General features: G+C 44.1%; 1 protein-coding gene across 1 annotated transcript; it reads left to right on the top strand.

The window, feature by feature from the left end:
• The first annotated feature begins 9,262 nt into the window (after positions 1 to 9,262).
• On the top strand, positions 9,263 to 10,244 carry LOC117358857 (vegetative cell wall protein gp1-like). Its single transcript, XM_033940637.1, has 2 exons — positions 9,263 to 9,319; positions 9,644 to 10,244. Exons 1-2 carry the CDS (start codon positions 9,304 to 9,306, stop codon positions 10,177 to 10,179), a joined length of 552 nt encoding a protein of 183 aa, XP_033796528.1. The 5' UTR covers positions 9,263 to 9,303; the 3' UTR covers positions 10,180 to 10,244.
• Positions 10,245 to 12,581: the final 2,337 nt, after the last annotated feature.

The following is a 12,581-nucleotide window of genomic DNA, read 5'->3' as shown; positions in this document are numbered from 1 at the left end:
TTCCCAAATAAATATGCATGAGATCTATTAGCATACAATGATAGCAGTGCATGCAAATAGATCTCATGCATATTCATTGGGGAAATCCTGAAAACCCAACTGGATTGCAGCCCTCGAGGAGGGACTTTGACACCCCTGGGCTACATCATTCATTATTAAATGTGCTCCTGAAATATTACTACTATGGAACTATAAGAGATTTGTTATTTTTGTAAAGGTAAAACAATTTAAAATGACAAATGCATACCTAGTTTGAATTGATATTTATGCCATGGGCACTTGGAAATGGTTGATAGGAGTCGACACAGTAATATATAAATTAGCTTAGTAGTATCAGACATCTATGATCAAAAGACCACTGCACATAGGAAACTAACAACCAAAAAAGTAGGTGGAGAAAGAGACATCAGAAAATTTTGATCCTAGCATAGTCATTGGTCTCTAAAAAAACCAAAACAACAAAACTTCACCAAAAAACTTTAATTGTTCAATATTAAATACAATTGTGCAGCAAGGTATCTTTATAGTTGTCAGGGATGGTCAACCACTGATATTCATAGATGTTCTACCACTGAAATCCATACAGATAATCGGGTCTTGGAATTATTTTTTTTTGTGTGCGTGCTATGTAGATGTTTAGGGCCAGATCAGTTTTTGCTTCTTATTTATTAAAGCAGTACAAATATTCAAATAACAGTATACGAAGTCTGACAAGTTCGCAAATTTGCCTCCGTATGCTTTACGTTGGCAGCACTGTACAAACAATGCGGGACAAAGCTAGCATTCAGACTGTTCTACCTAAACCACTCTATTCCTAATAGATATGGACACTAACTCTCTTTCTGTGCATGCTTCAGGCTCTAAGGCCTAGATTCTCTATAATACGTCTAAACTTAGGCGTGCTTTAGACGTCCGGAAAGCGCAAGTGTCAATCAGCGATACTTAGACGTCTGTATAGACGTTGAGCGCAGGGTAGACGCGGCTTTCTGAAACGTCATCTAGACGTCTCTACATGGCCGTGCTTAGACGCCAGATAGACGTCTGTACGATGTTTTTTAATATAAGTATATATAAATAAGTACTCTTTACTGATTTATTATCAGTCATTCAGCATTGTAAGCTTTCACATAATTAACCCAAAGTATAGGATGATGAAAAGGATAATCAAAACACAGTATACCATTTTGTAAACTATATATTTTGTAATATATTAGTCTTAGTGGGAGTTGATCTGGGAACATCAGTGAGTATATTGAAAAGGATGGCATGCAGAAAACACTGTTGTGTTGTATCTGTTTCCTTTATGATTTCAGAATTGTAGAGTTTACCATTAATACAAACTAAAAATATATGTTATGTTTAAAAGGAGAACTAGAAGATGAAACGTACCGAGTGGGTGTTGAACTTACACTATCAAGTACGGAAGGTGGGAAACTGTAGATGTATGCTACACAGAAAGTTGTACAGTAATGTTATACTCACCTCCTATTAGAAGTGGAAAGGATAGGACTTTGAACACCATATAGACTTCTGATAAACCTAGTTTAAGTTCCACAAAGACTGGCAGGAAAGGCACCCTAAGTCATCCAATGAGCTTTCTCTGGATTTCCCGGAGACATTATTTAAAAGAGGATAGTTTAGAAGTGATATCTTGCTTTAAATAACACTCCTGGTCTTAAAACATTGCTACAATCAGCTCATTCGTCAGATCAAAGGTAAATCCCATAACTTACACTGGCCCAACTTAGAAACAGAATAAAAATACAGATCAGACCTGAATGTGGCTTCTAGTTCATAGGAAGAGGAAGTAGCCAGCAGCACAATGCTGACCTCATTATGACATCATCAAGGTGCACCTGGAAGGTAGATATGCCACAAGTAAAAGACAAGCTGGGAGTTGAACTCACAATCTCAGGATGATTGGTACAGCGCTTTTACTCATTGAGCTACAGCACCAACCCTAACCCTAATGATGAAAACAGCAAAGTCCACCATCAATAATAATAAAATGTTAAGCGCGCATGCGCACTCGAAAGTCATGTTCCCTGTTCCGTCGCGACAGCACGAGTGCGCAAATGCGCTTAACGTCACAGTCTCCTTTTTTTCAAGCCGCTGCTAGCGACGCGCCGGAGCTGGACCCCCCGTTGACCCTCCTACCGCTACAAGGCTGACAAACCCGGCAGGAGCAGCAGCGTCGCAGGCACACTAAACGCTGCTTCGGGTCTTCTACTGGCCTAATTTCCTCTGCCGCCATCAGGGACGCGGCAGAGGAAATTAGGCCAGTAGAAGACCCGAAGCAGCGTTCAGTGTGCCTGCGACGCTGCTGCTCTTGTCGGGTTTGTCAGCCTTGTAATGGTGGGAGGGTCAATGGGGGTTTCGGTTGTGCCGGGTCGGCGGGGGGATGTCAGGCAGGCAGGCATCGGGGGGAGGAGTTTTAGTGGAAGGGGAATGGGAGGGAGGCAGGCAGGCTGGCATCGGAGGAGGGGTGGGGGGTTCAATGGAAGGCAGACAGGCAGGATGGCATGGGGGTTCCATGGAAACATGCTGCTCAGGGGAATGGGAGGCAGACTGGCATGTGGGGGGGGTTTGGTGGAAGGGGGATGGGAGGCAGGCAGGCTGGCATTGGAGGAGGGGGTGGGGGGTTCAATGGAAGGCAGGCACGCAGGACGGCATCTGGGGGGGGGGGTTCCATGAAAATATGCTGCTCGGGGGGATGGCAGGCAGTCTGGCATGGGGGGGTTTCAATGGAAGGCAGGCTGGCATCGGAGGGGGGAGGAAGGAGGCACTTGGGGCACTAAGGACATAGAAAGGGGCACTATGGACATAGGAAGGAGGTACAGGGAGATTCACAAACAAAAAATGACAGACAGGTAGCATACAAGGAGAGAGAGACAAAGAAAATAAATACCCAGACAGACAGACATCTACTCTAGCACCCGTTAATGTAATGGGCTTAAAGACTAGTATATATATATAGCCCTTTGAGAGCTAATGGGTAGAATTGAAAAAGAAGGATGGTGAAAGTGGGAGTTGAACCGGTGACCTTGAGAGTTTGGACCAGGTGCATTAACCTGGTGAGCCAGAAATGCTTTCTTTGAGTTGAGTGTAACATGATAGCTAATGAGATGATACATAGGCAGGTCAGTCAAGTATGATATGAAAGGGCAGTGAGATACATCTCAATAGAAGCTGGTGTAGCTCTATGGGTTAAAATCCTGTGCTAGTCATACAGAGGTTGTGAGTTCTACACCCAGCACATCTTTTTAATTTTGGCATACTACCTTGAAGGTGCGGCTTGATGATCTCACAATGATGTCTGGTAGGAGACAAAACGCTGCTGTTTTATATATATATTGTCTTCATGATTTCAGAATTGTATACCTTCACATTATAAAAACTAACAAAATATGCTATGTTTAAAAGGAGATATATAATACGAGTTGAACTCAAATTATCAGCATGGAAGTTTAGTTTTCATGCTACACAGAAAGTTGTACAGTAATGTTATAATCAACTCCTATAAGATGTGGAAAGCATCATCAAGGTGCACCTGGAAGGTAGATATGCCACAAGTAAAAGACAAGCCGGGGGTTGAACTCACAACCTCTGGATGATTGGTACAGCGCTTTTCCTCACTGAGCTACAGCACCATTTACTCCAGTATCTCTGCCTCCCCTGTCATAGCATACCTTAGTGATGTGCTATCATATCACAGTTAGCTGACACAAAAGAGTGGTAGCTCAATGGTTTAAAGCAATGCTTTCACTGACCCCAAATCCATATTCTCAAGTATGGTTGAATACATGTGACAGGGAGTCCAAATGTGTTGTTTTGATCACACGCAAGTTCAACTTCTCTAATGTTTTGTATCTGGTATTGCTAATGTGCTGTTTCAGATGAAAATGAGATGTGATTGGTCTGTATCTTGTAATTTTATTCAAATGAGTATTGTGTCAGCTGAAGGAGTTGAGGGAGTCAAAACCGGACCATGCTCACACACTATTTACTGTGCTACTGAATGAATCTATTCCGTTTAGGCGTTGTATGCGGAAAAGAGGCGTTCTTTGCGCTTAACGTTCAGCGTCCTGTATGCTGCAATAATGGTGTTACAGCGGATCTAAAAGCACGCCTAGGGTTTGTTTTTTTCGGCTAAAACTCAGACCTGCTAATGACCCTGGGGAATGGAGAAATAGTTAATGGATAATCACCAAAAGAAGAAATCAGTTTTGCCTGAGCTGTTCGCTAACAAAGACACCTAAATAGCTACACAAACATAAAAATCTGATTGACCAAACACCTGACTTTTAATCAATTCCTATCCTTCTCAAAGATATTACTAGAAGCCAGTTGTCATTTGCTTAGTCTGTAGAAGCTCCGTTACCAACTTCTAAATGAAGTTCCCTCTCTAGCTCTATGTCTTAAAGCACTGCATTTGTCTTCAGTACGTCAGGGGTTCAGGTGTTGAGTGTGGTTTGCGCATATTTGATATTCATTTTTCTACCAGAAAACCCAGCACTTCTCAGCAGCCTGTTCTCTGTCATCCTAAACCCCGCTTCCCTCACTCCAACACACACTCCTGCAGCATAACACCACAACCAGCCAAGCTGAAGATACCAACCGGAATGTCTCTAGGATACATCAAAACATGTACACCTTCCTACAATACCTATCCATGCCCTCTGACGTTTTAGTAAACTCTTCTATCTGTAGCCCTGTGCGGATATTGCATAGCAGGAAATCCATTCCTACCACAATGGCTTGTAGCTGAGAGCAAATGAATGTATCTGATGCACAATGCTGATGAAAAACAACAAAGTCTACATACATACATACTCCTTTGAGAACTAATAGGGGAAGCATGTTAATACATTGGAAAAGTCCCCCACCTCAAACTGTCACAACACCTACAGTTACCCTATAGCTTCAGTTGAACTTGGGTGCTATAGTCTTATGCTACACAGAAACTTGTAGACCACTACCATCATTAACTCCTACAAGATGTGGAAAGCTGAGCAGCATATAGGCTTCTGATAGCCATAGTTTAACATTTTAGCAGTATAGGTCATCCAATCGGCTTTCTCTGAGCTTCCACTATAGATGTCATTTATACCTAAAACTAAGGGGGTGTTCAATCAACACACATGCTAACCTAACACCAGCATGTGTTGATATACGATTTGTTGTTGGTAAACAACAAAAACCAAGAGGTCCTAAACTGCTAGCTCTTACCAGGCCATCAAGAAGCACATTACGATGCCCTTGTATGGTGACGATGAAAGTCTTGGACATCCAACCTGCAACAAGAGTATGAAAGCTGTTAACTATTTTACATGTGGGCAATTCATCATAAAGCCTGCTAATGGAATGATATACAGGAGCAACATAGTGAATGAGGCCAAAACCAAAGATAGCTATATTCGATTCTCACCTATTATTCTACCTTTAATACTTGAGCTGCTACCAATAACTTCTTGCTTTGGTGGTCAGGGACATCTGAGCTTTAACTGCTGCCTAGAGAAAGAGGCATCATCACATTCACTCACATGAGACAGAGACAGACAGCGAGAGAGAAGCTGTTTGGGGTTCACATAAATATACTCACCATTATCCCAAGAAATGGGCTCTTATTAGGTTGTCCCTGACCACCTGCCCTCTCCTACGCTCCTCTTGCTCAGGTAAAGGCCTCCGTCTAGGTTGGATGTCCTCGTCATCGTCACTGTCTTGGACCGGCTCAGGAGGGTCTGGCATCCTTCTTCTCAGCGGTAGGTTATGTAGCATGCAGCAGGCAACAAACATCTTGGACACCTTGTCGGGGCTGTAGAGCAGTTGCCCTCCTGAGCGGTGTAGACATCTAAAGCGGGACTTGAGCAAACCAAACACACGTTCTACGATGGTCCTTGTGGTGTTCAGAGCCTGGTTATAATGCTCCTCCTCCGGCTGTTGGGGATGCACAATTGGGGTCATCAACCACGTCCTCGGGATAGGCACGATCACCTGCAAGGAGAAACAATATTAGAAAAGGGGCACATATCTGTTGTCCATTGTTCTGCATCATCCTCCAAAATTAGCGATGACCCTGTGATAAAATGAGAGAAAGGCGGTTCATGTAGCAAAGCTTTATCTGCAGTAGTACGTTAACTCGCCAACCAGCCATCCACCTTGGATTTCTCCCCTCTGGAACCTGCCGCCCAGGCCGGAGTGGGCCAGGATATAAGCGTCGTGGCAGGACCCTGGGAAGCTGGCACACACATCCATCACCTCCATGGTAGAACTACAGACCACCTGCATGTTCATGGAATGATATGCCCTTCGGTTCCTAAATTGCCTTTCAGTCTCAGCAGGTGGTCTGAGTGCTACGTGTGTGCAGTCTATAGCTCCCAGGACAGAGGGGAAACGTGCCAGTTGAGCAAAACCCCTCATTGTGCGTTGGCGCTCTGCCTCACTCATCGGAAAATGGATATACATAGCAATACGCCTTAAAAAGACCTCCCCAAAAACTTATTGATGATCCTGGATACAGACGGTTGACTGATGCCAGCCCCAGCTCCCAGGGGCCTTTGGAAGGTTCCTGTAGCCAAAAAGCCCAGGGCTGTAGTTACTTGTACATAAACTGGAAGGGAATGTCCCCTAAGAGTGGTGCGCTCCAAATCCTCCCTGCAGTTGGGCACACAGATGAACTATGGTCTCCCGATTAAATCTAAAGAGACCAATACACCACTCATCTGTCATATCAAGGAAGTTCGCCCTGGGCCTATATACTCTGGGGGCCTGGCGTTGGCCTGGGCCTCTGCCTCTAACCTGGCCACACCCCAGGGCCAGGGCCAGACCCCTTCCTCTGCCTCTAAGCTGGCCACGCCCCAGGGCTGGGGCCAGACCCCTTCCTCTGCGCAACAATCTATTGCGGGCAACGACACGTACGAAACCCTCAAAGTAGTCAGCCATCTGTCAAACCAACACCAGACCAAAGACACCAACTGACAAGTACACAACAAAAGGGAGAAGATGGGAGAAAGGAGAAACAGTGAGATCACAGCACAAAGTCACAGTATCACAAATCAAGCACCAGAAGCACGAACGCAAGGGAGTCTAAAGGAGACAAAATAATGCTGTTTTTTAGAGTTCCTTATATACAATGGCCGCCTAAGTAGCGTCTGACGTCATAGAAGTCATTAGAATTTTCAAATCTGTTTGGACGTTCATTGGGTGTTCTCTGATGAAATACACCTGTAGACACTTGCAATTATTGCCCTCACTTGTCAAAGCTTTTACCTAAAGCCATTTCTGGAGACTTCCATTCCCAAATCCCCAGCATAGCTCAGTGCTTAAGAGCACTACATATATCTTCCAAAGGTCAGGGGTTCAAGTCCTGACTACAGTTACCAAAGACATAATATTCTCTTTTTTGCACCCAAACAAACATGCATACTGTTTGAGTTGAGCTTTCATTATCAGCAGCTATTCTCAGATTATTAAAACAGCCTATTGTGTCACATTTTGAAACCCCTCACCCGTACCACAATTCTAAAGTCAAGCAGCATGTACCGATAGTAATGTTCATATGCTAGACTGGGGGTAGGGAATTCCTGTCCTCCAGAGCCAGAGCTAGGTCATCCACAATAAAAATGCAAGGACATCCACATAAACATGCAAGGAGGCAGTGCATGCCACTCCATCTCATGCATATTTATTGTGCATATCCTGAAAACCTGACCTGGCTCTGGAATTCCCTACACTTATGAGAGCTGGCGCACGAAAGTGCCTTAGTTAGCTAAGCTAAAATATGTGAACCTCCTGAGATTATACCTATTACTTCCCAATCTTCATTTATAACTTGTCATTGTGTTTGTTCAAATGTAGATTGTGTGAACTGAAATACATGGGGGGAGGTGAAGTCTCTTCAGGTTTACATGGTAAGCTTCTAAGCGTTCTGCTATACTTTTTTTTATAACAGCGATATCGGCGTGGTATAGTATGTAATCTACAGTGTTGATGTAGCGCGGAGCGGACGCTGCAAGCATGCCCAAGCGGCACAAAAAACGTCATCGTGTTTTTTGCATTGTGACGTCATAGAATCGCCCGTTCTTCATACGCAGTTATTTCTCCTAAAATGGCTGCCAGGAGACAGCCAAATTTTTCCACCCAGGACTCCAAGCTGCTGGCCAGGCTGTTCTTGGCACACGAACACCACTACTTTGTGGTTCCTGGCCACCTCAGGTCATACCTGCAGTTCAGGTAATCCTGGACCCGCCTGACCCGGCGGTATAATAGAAGAGCGTCCTGTCCCAGGGAAGTAAGTATTCCAAGTCAGGCCCTCACAAATAATCATGTAAAAAGTAATGATGATGGAAATCTGTCTCAATCAAATTGGTCATGTTTTTGTGGGTAAATCTTTATTCCTTTTTAAAACTACAATTGTGCATAATAAATCTTTTACATTGAATACTAAAATTAAAGCACATCCCAAAGAAGCAGTAGTAGGATTTCAAATGACAAGTTCAGGTCCTATAGCACATCTATCCCATTCACATGCACACAAGTAATTTTAGGGTCACCAGCATGGCATTTGTAATAGAAACATCTTGAAATCAACTTTGCCAAAGGAAAACAAATATATTAAAGTGCTCCTATGTCATTTCAAGTACCTACAACTTTCCTTTCCCGTATGTATCAATCTGCTGGTCTAGGGAGATAGTGGCATGACGTTTAAAGTGACAGCGTCGGTACCCTGACGTTGGGGGTTTAAATCCACGCTGCTACTTCTGACCAAACTATTTTATTGTCCCTGCTGCATGATTGTAAGCTCACCAGGATAGGAAATATTGCTTGACCAGATGAATAGTCATGCAAACGTTAATGTGGGACAGTGCTGATAGGCTACAGCCTCAGCACCCTGGGGTTGTGAGTTCAATCTCACACTCCTCCTTGTGATGCTGGCCATGTCACTTCATCTCCCCCCACCCCCCATTGTTCCAGATACAGTAAATAGATAGCAAGGCCTCCAGCACAGAAAGGGGAAAATGCTGGAGTACATGAATACATTCATGTAAAACATGTGGCAGAAGGGGGTGGAAGCAGGCAGCAAAGCCGATAGGGGCTCTTGGAGGCCAGCGTACTCCATTTTTATGTGCTTATAGAGGTCAATACTTAAGTTAACATGTTATGCCACAGTGCTATATGGCACTCATCATATCCCTCCCTCTCCTTTCTTTGTCTCTCTCTATTATCCAGGTTGAGGATCTCAGGAAACGGGGTCGGCTGCTGAGGCGCCAGGAGCGGGCCTTCCTTGAGGGGGTGAGGGAGGAAATGCGCGCTGAAGCCGGTGAGTAATGAGTCCAGCATGTGGTTCTTCGTGATCATCCTAGCAGAATAAGTAGATGAAAATGCTTGAGTAGCTGTAAACCATTCTTAATCATAAAATCTGCAGTAAAGCTGCTATTGTGATATCATAACAGCCACCCTCCTATGGTATGTCACAATGGCTTTATGGTGTTCTACTTGCCTCACTTCCTTACGCTACATTTTGATGTTTACAGTGGAGTAGGTGCTTTGTAATATAAAGAAGAAAATAAAGTAGGAAATAATGTCATGTTCAAAAGTGTTGTTGACATACCTAACTGTATCCTGTTTCCCTCTTGTCAAGCAGCAGCGCAGGCACCCCCTCAGGAGGTGGCACCAGTGACCCCACCCTGGGCCCCGGAGGTGAGGGAGGGAGCCCCACCCTGGTCGTCTGCAGATGAGGAGGGGGAAGAAGATGAGTTGGAGGGGGAAGAAGATGAGGAGGAGGAGGAGGAGGAAGATTCCCCTTGGCGGCTCGTAGAACCACCCACACCGCCTGCCCCACCACTACCCCACGGACCCCCACTGCCTGCCCCACCACTACCTCCAGGACCCCCACCACCATCCCCTGTTGGACCTTCCCCTTCCCCCAGCCATAGCCCTTCCCCTCACTCTCCTGCCCTTCCTGTTCCTGATCCCATCCTACCCCCTTTCCTTGCTGTCCCCCCCCAGGAGCAGCCCGACCAGCCTCAGGAGGGGGCGGTCAGGCAGATGGACCCCTTCTCTGCCCTCTTGGAGGAGGTGCAGTTGTTGAGAGGGTGCATGGAGAGGTTGGAACATGCCCTCTTTCGGCTGGTAGCCGAAAGAGGGCGTGGTTCCAGCAGCCGTGAACCCTCTCAATGACTGCACCTCTTCCGCCCCCTCGCCTGAGGTAGCTCAAGCTGCTCGTGGGGGGCACCCACCCTCCTTCCCTGCATTATGTGTATGTAAATAGTTTTTTTGTTAAAGTTAAGTTTAAAAAGGTTATAAATATATTTTAATAAAATAATTTGTTTATACTTTAAACTTTCCTGTGTGGTTTTAGCTTTGTAGCATCTTCAGTTTAGTGGACAGAGGGATAGGGGTTCAGGAGGGAGTGCTGACTGGGCCCTTTTCAATATAACAACAAGGTGACATATAGAATGTTTGACAATCTTTATTGGGGTCTGTCATTCTATTACCTGCTAGTCACTATGATGTAGAATCATTGCAGAATCTAGGAAAGAAGCAAGCCAGTGTAACGGTATATGCAACTGTAGGTAGATGATGACATCTCAGCTATGATATACAAAGTAAGCCTCTCCCTGTTCCAAAGTAAATGGCTACATAAGGAAGAGAATATAAGTCACTGTGGTAGATTTGTTGTTGAGGAATAGGGCTACTGCTAGGAAGAGTTGGCTTCACACCAGGAGAATCCAAATGAGACATGTGGGTTTTTCTTCCTTTCACGGAAGGCGATGGAAGTAAAGGCCAGATTCCTCAATCTATCCTCCTGGTTCTTGAGCTGTATGGTAACTACACCCAAAACAAATTACAAAACACAGCCTGCACTATTTTGGTTAAGCAGGTGTGGAAACCACAAAGATGCTCACAACTGCACTGGTCTCAGTAAGACAAAACTGGATCTGACAATACTGCAGGATGAACTACAGTTGGCTGTCCAGGACACCTGAAAACAGAAAAGAGGAGAAGCCGGTTTACACAGGGTTCACAAACAGGGGTTCAACCCCTAAGGTCCATATCTGTCCTCCCTTCCCTGAAGCAATGTGTTAACCTCATTTATGTTGAGTGGCTTAGATGTCACCATGGTATAGTTGTTAAAGCAACAGCCTTAACTCGCTGATAGTGTGGGTTAATATCACTTGTAATCCTCCACCACAACAGGTCTATTACATAAAGTTGGGATAAATGTTTCAGCACCTGTTTAGAACTCATGTGAAGGAATAGACTAAATGAAAACAAAGTTTGTGTGCATATAACAGCAGGAATACGTGCCATGGTGTTCTATGAGGCCAACATTATCAATTTATTATTGTTCCTGAAAGTCATCAAGGATACCTGTGTGAAGAGAACAATAGAAGTGTGAAACATGTTAGCTTTATGAACATTTATTTCCCTCATCAGAAGAGTGACTCAAGTGTACCTCAAGTATAGTTCTAACAGTCAAGTGAAGAATAGTAGAGTAAGCAAATAAAGGTTACCATATATCATTCTTACCTACAACTGGCCAGGTGCAAGCTGGGGTGCTGAGCTGCTCTTCTGGCCTCTGGCAAACACACTGGGGTGATGAGCATAGTCAACCTGAAAGTAAGAATAGAGAGAAACATGTTACAAAGACCTATGTCTCCAAAATTAAACACTGAAGTTGTGGCAGAATGTCACATCACAGTCTCCAACACACACCTAGAAGTAACAGAAGTGCTAACATACCTTTAGACTCCTTATTAAAAATGGCAGCTACAGCTGACCCCTTTTTATAATAAAGATGCCTAACCCATTAGGCACTCATTAGGAGTTTTCCACCTGAACCATGTACACTGATTGGATGTCCACTGAATGGCAGTGTCCCCCCCCCACACACACACACACAACACACCCGACCTATTCTTATCAATGAGTTAGTACACAGAACCATTCCTCAACTGATTTTAACTTGCCTGTAATTTGATTCTACAAAAAATTAACTTTAGCTCTATGAGTAAACCCTCTCAGATGTGTGAACACATACATTTTACTTACATATTCATTTTTCTGCCACCAAACTTTCTAACAGCATGGGTGCTCTTACAACAAACACACCTTGACTTGAATGTGTTATCACTCATTTTTGTCAGCCCTGTGGAATGGAGAGTAGGAGATATCAGAAGTAGAAGAACTATTATAAACAATAACATACAATGACAATCCATAAAGAGAAGTCAGTTCTTGCTGGTTCTTTTTTTTAGTTCTATCATAAGGACACCTAAGTAGCTTACAAAATATCATTCTCACCTTGACTTACTATCTCAGCTGCTAGCAAGCTGCTTCTAGAAAAGATAAAACAACATATTAGAATGACATGAAGCTTGTTAATGGCTCTGTGGAATAGAGAGAAATGGGAGGCAGAGATAGGAAAGAAAATGTAAAAGACTAAGACAGAGTAAAGCCTCAAACGTCTGCATATGCAATAGGACAGAATAGAAAGGAAATACTACTCACCTGGACCTTCTTATACCCATGCACGCCTATGTAGCGTCTGACGTCAGTAGGCGGGAAAACGTTCTCTA

This window comes from Geotrypetes seraphini, chromosome 4, assembly GCF_902459505.1.
Source record: "Geotrypetes seraphini chromosome 4, aGeoSer1.1, whole genome shotgun sequence".
In the NCBI taxonomy this organism is placed as follows: Eukaryota; Metazoa; Chordata; class Amphibia; order Gymnophiona; family Dermophiidae; genus Geotrypetes; species Geotrypetes seraphini.
The sequence above is the reverse complement of the archived record's forward strand: the minus strand, read 5'-3'. Positions and strand labels throughout refer to the sequence as shown.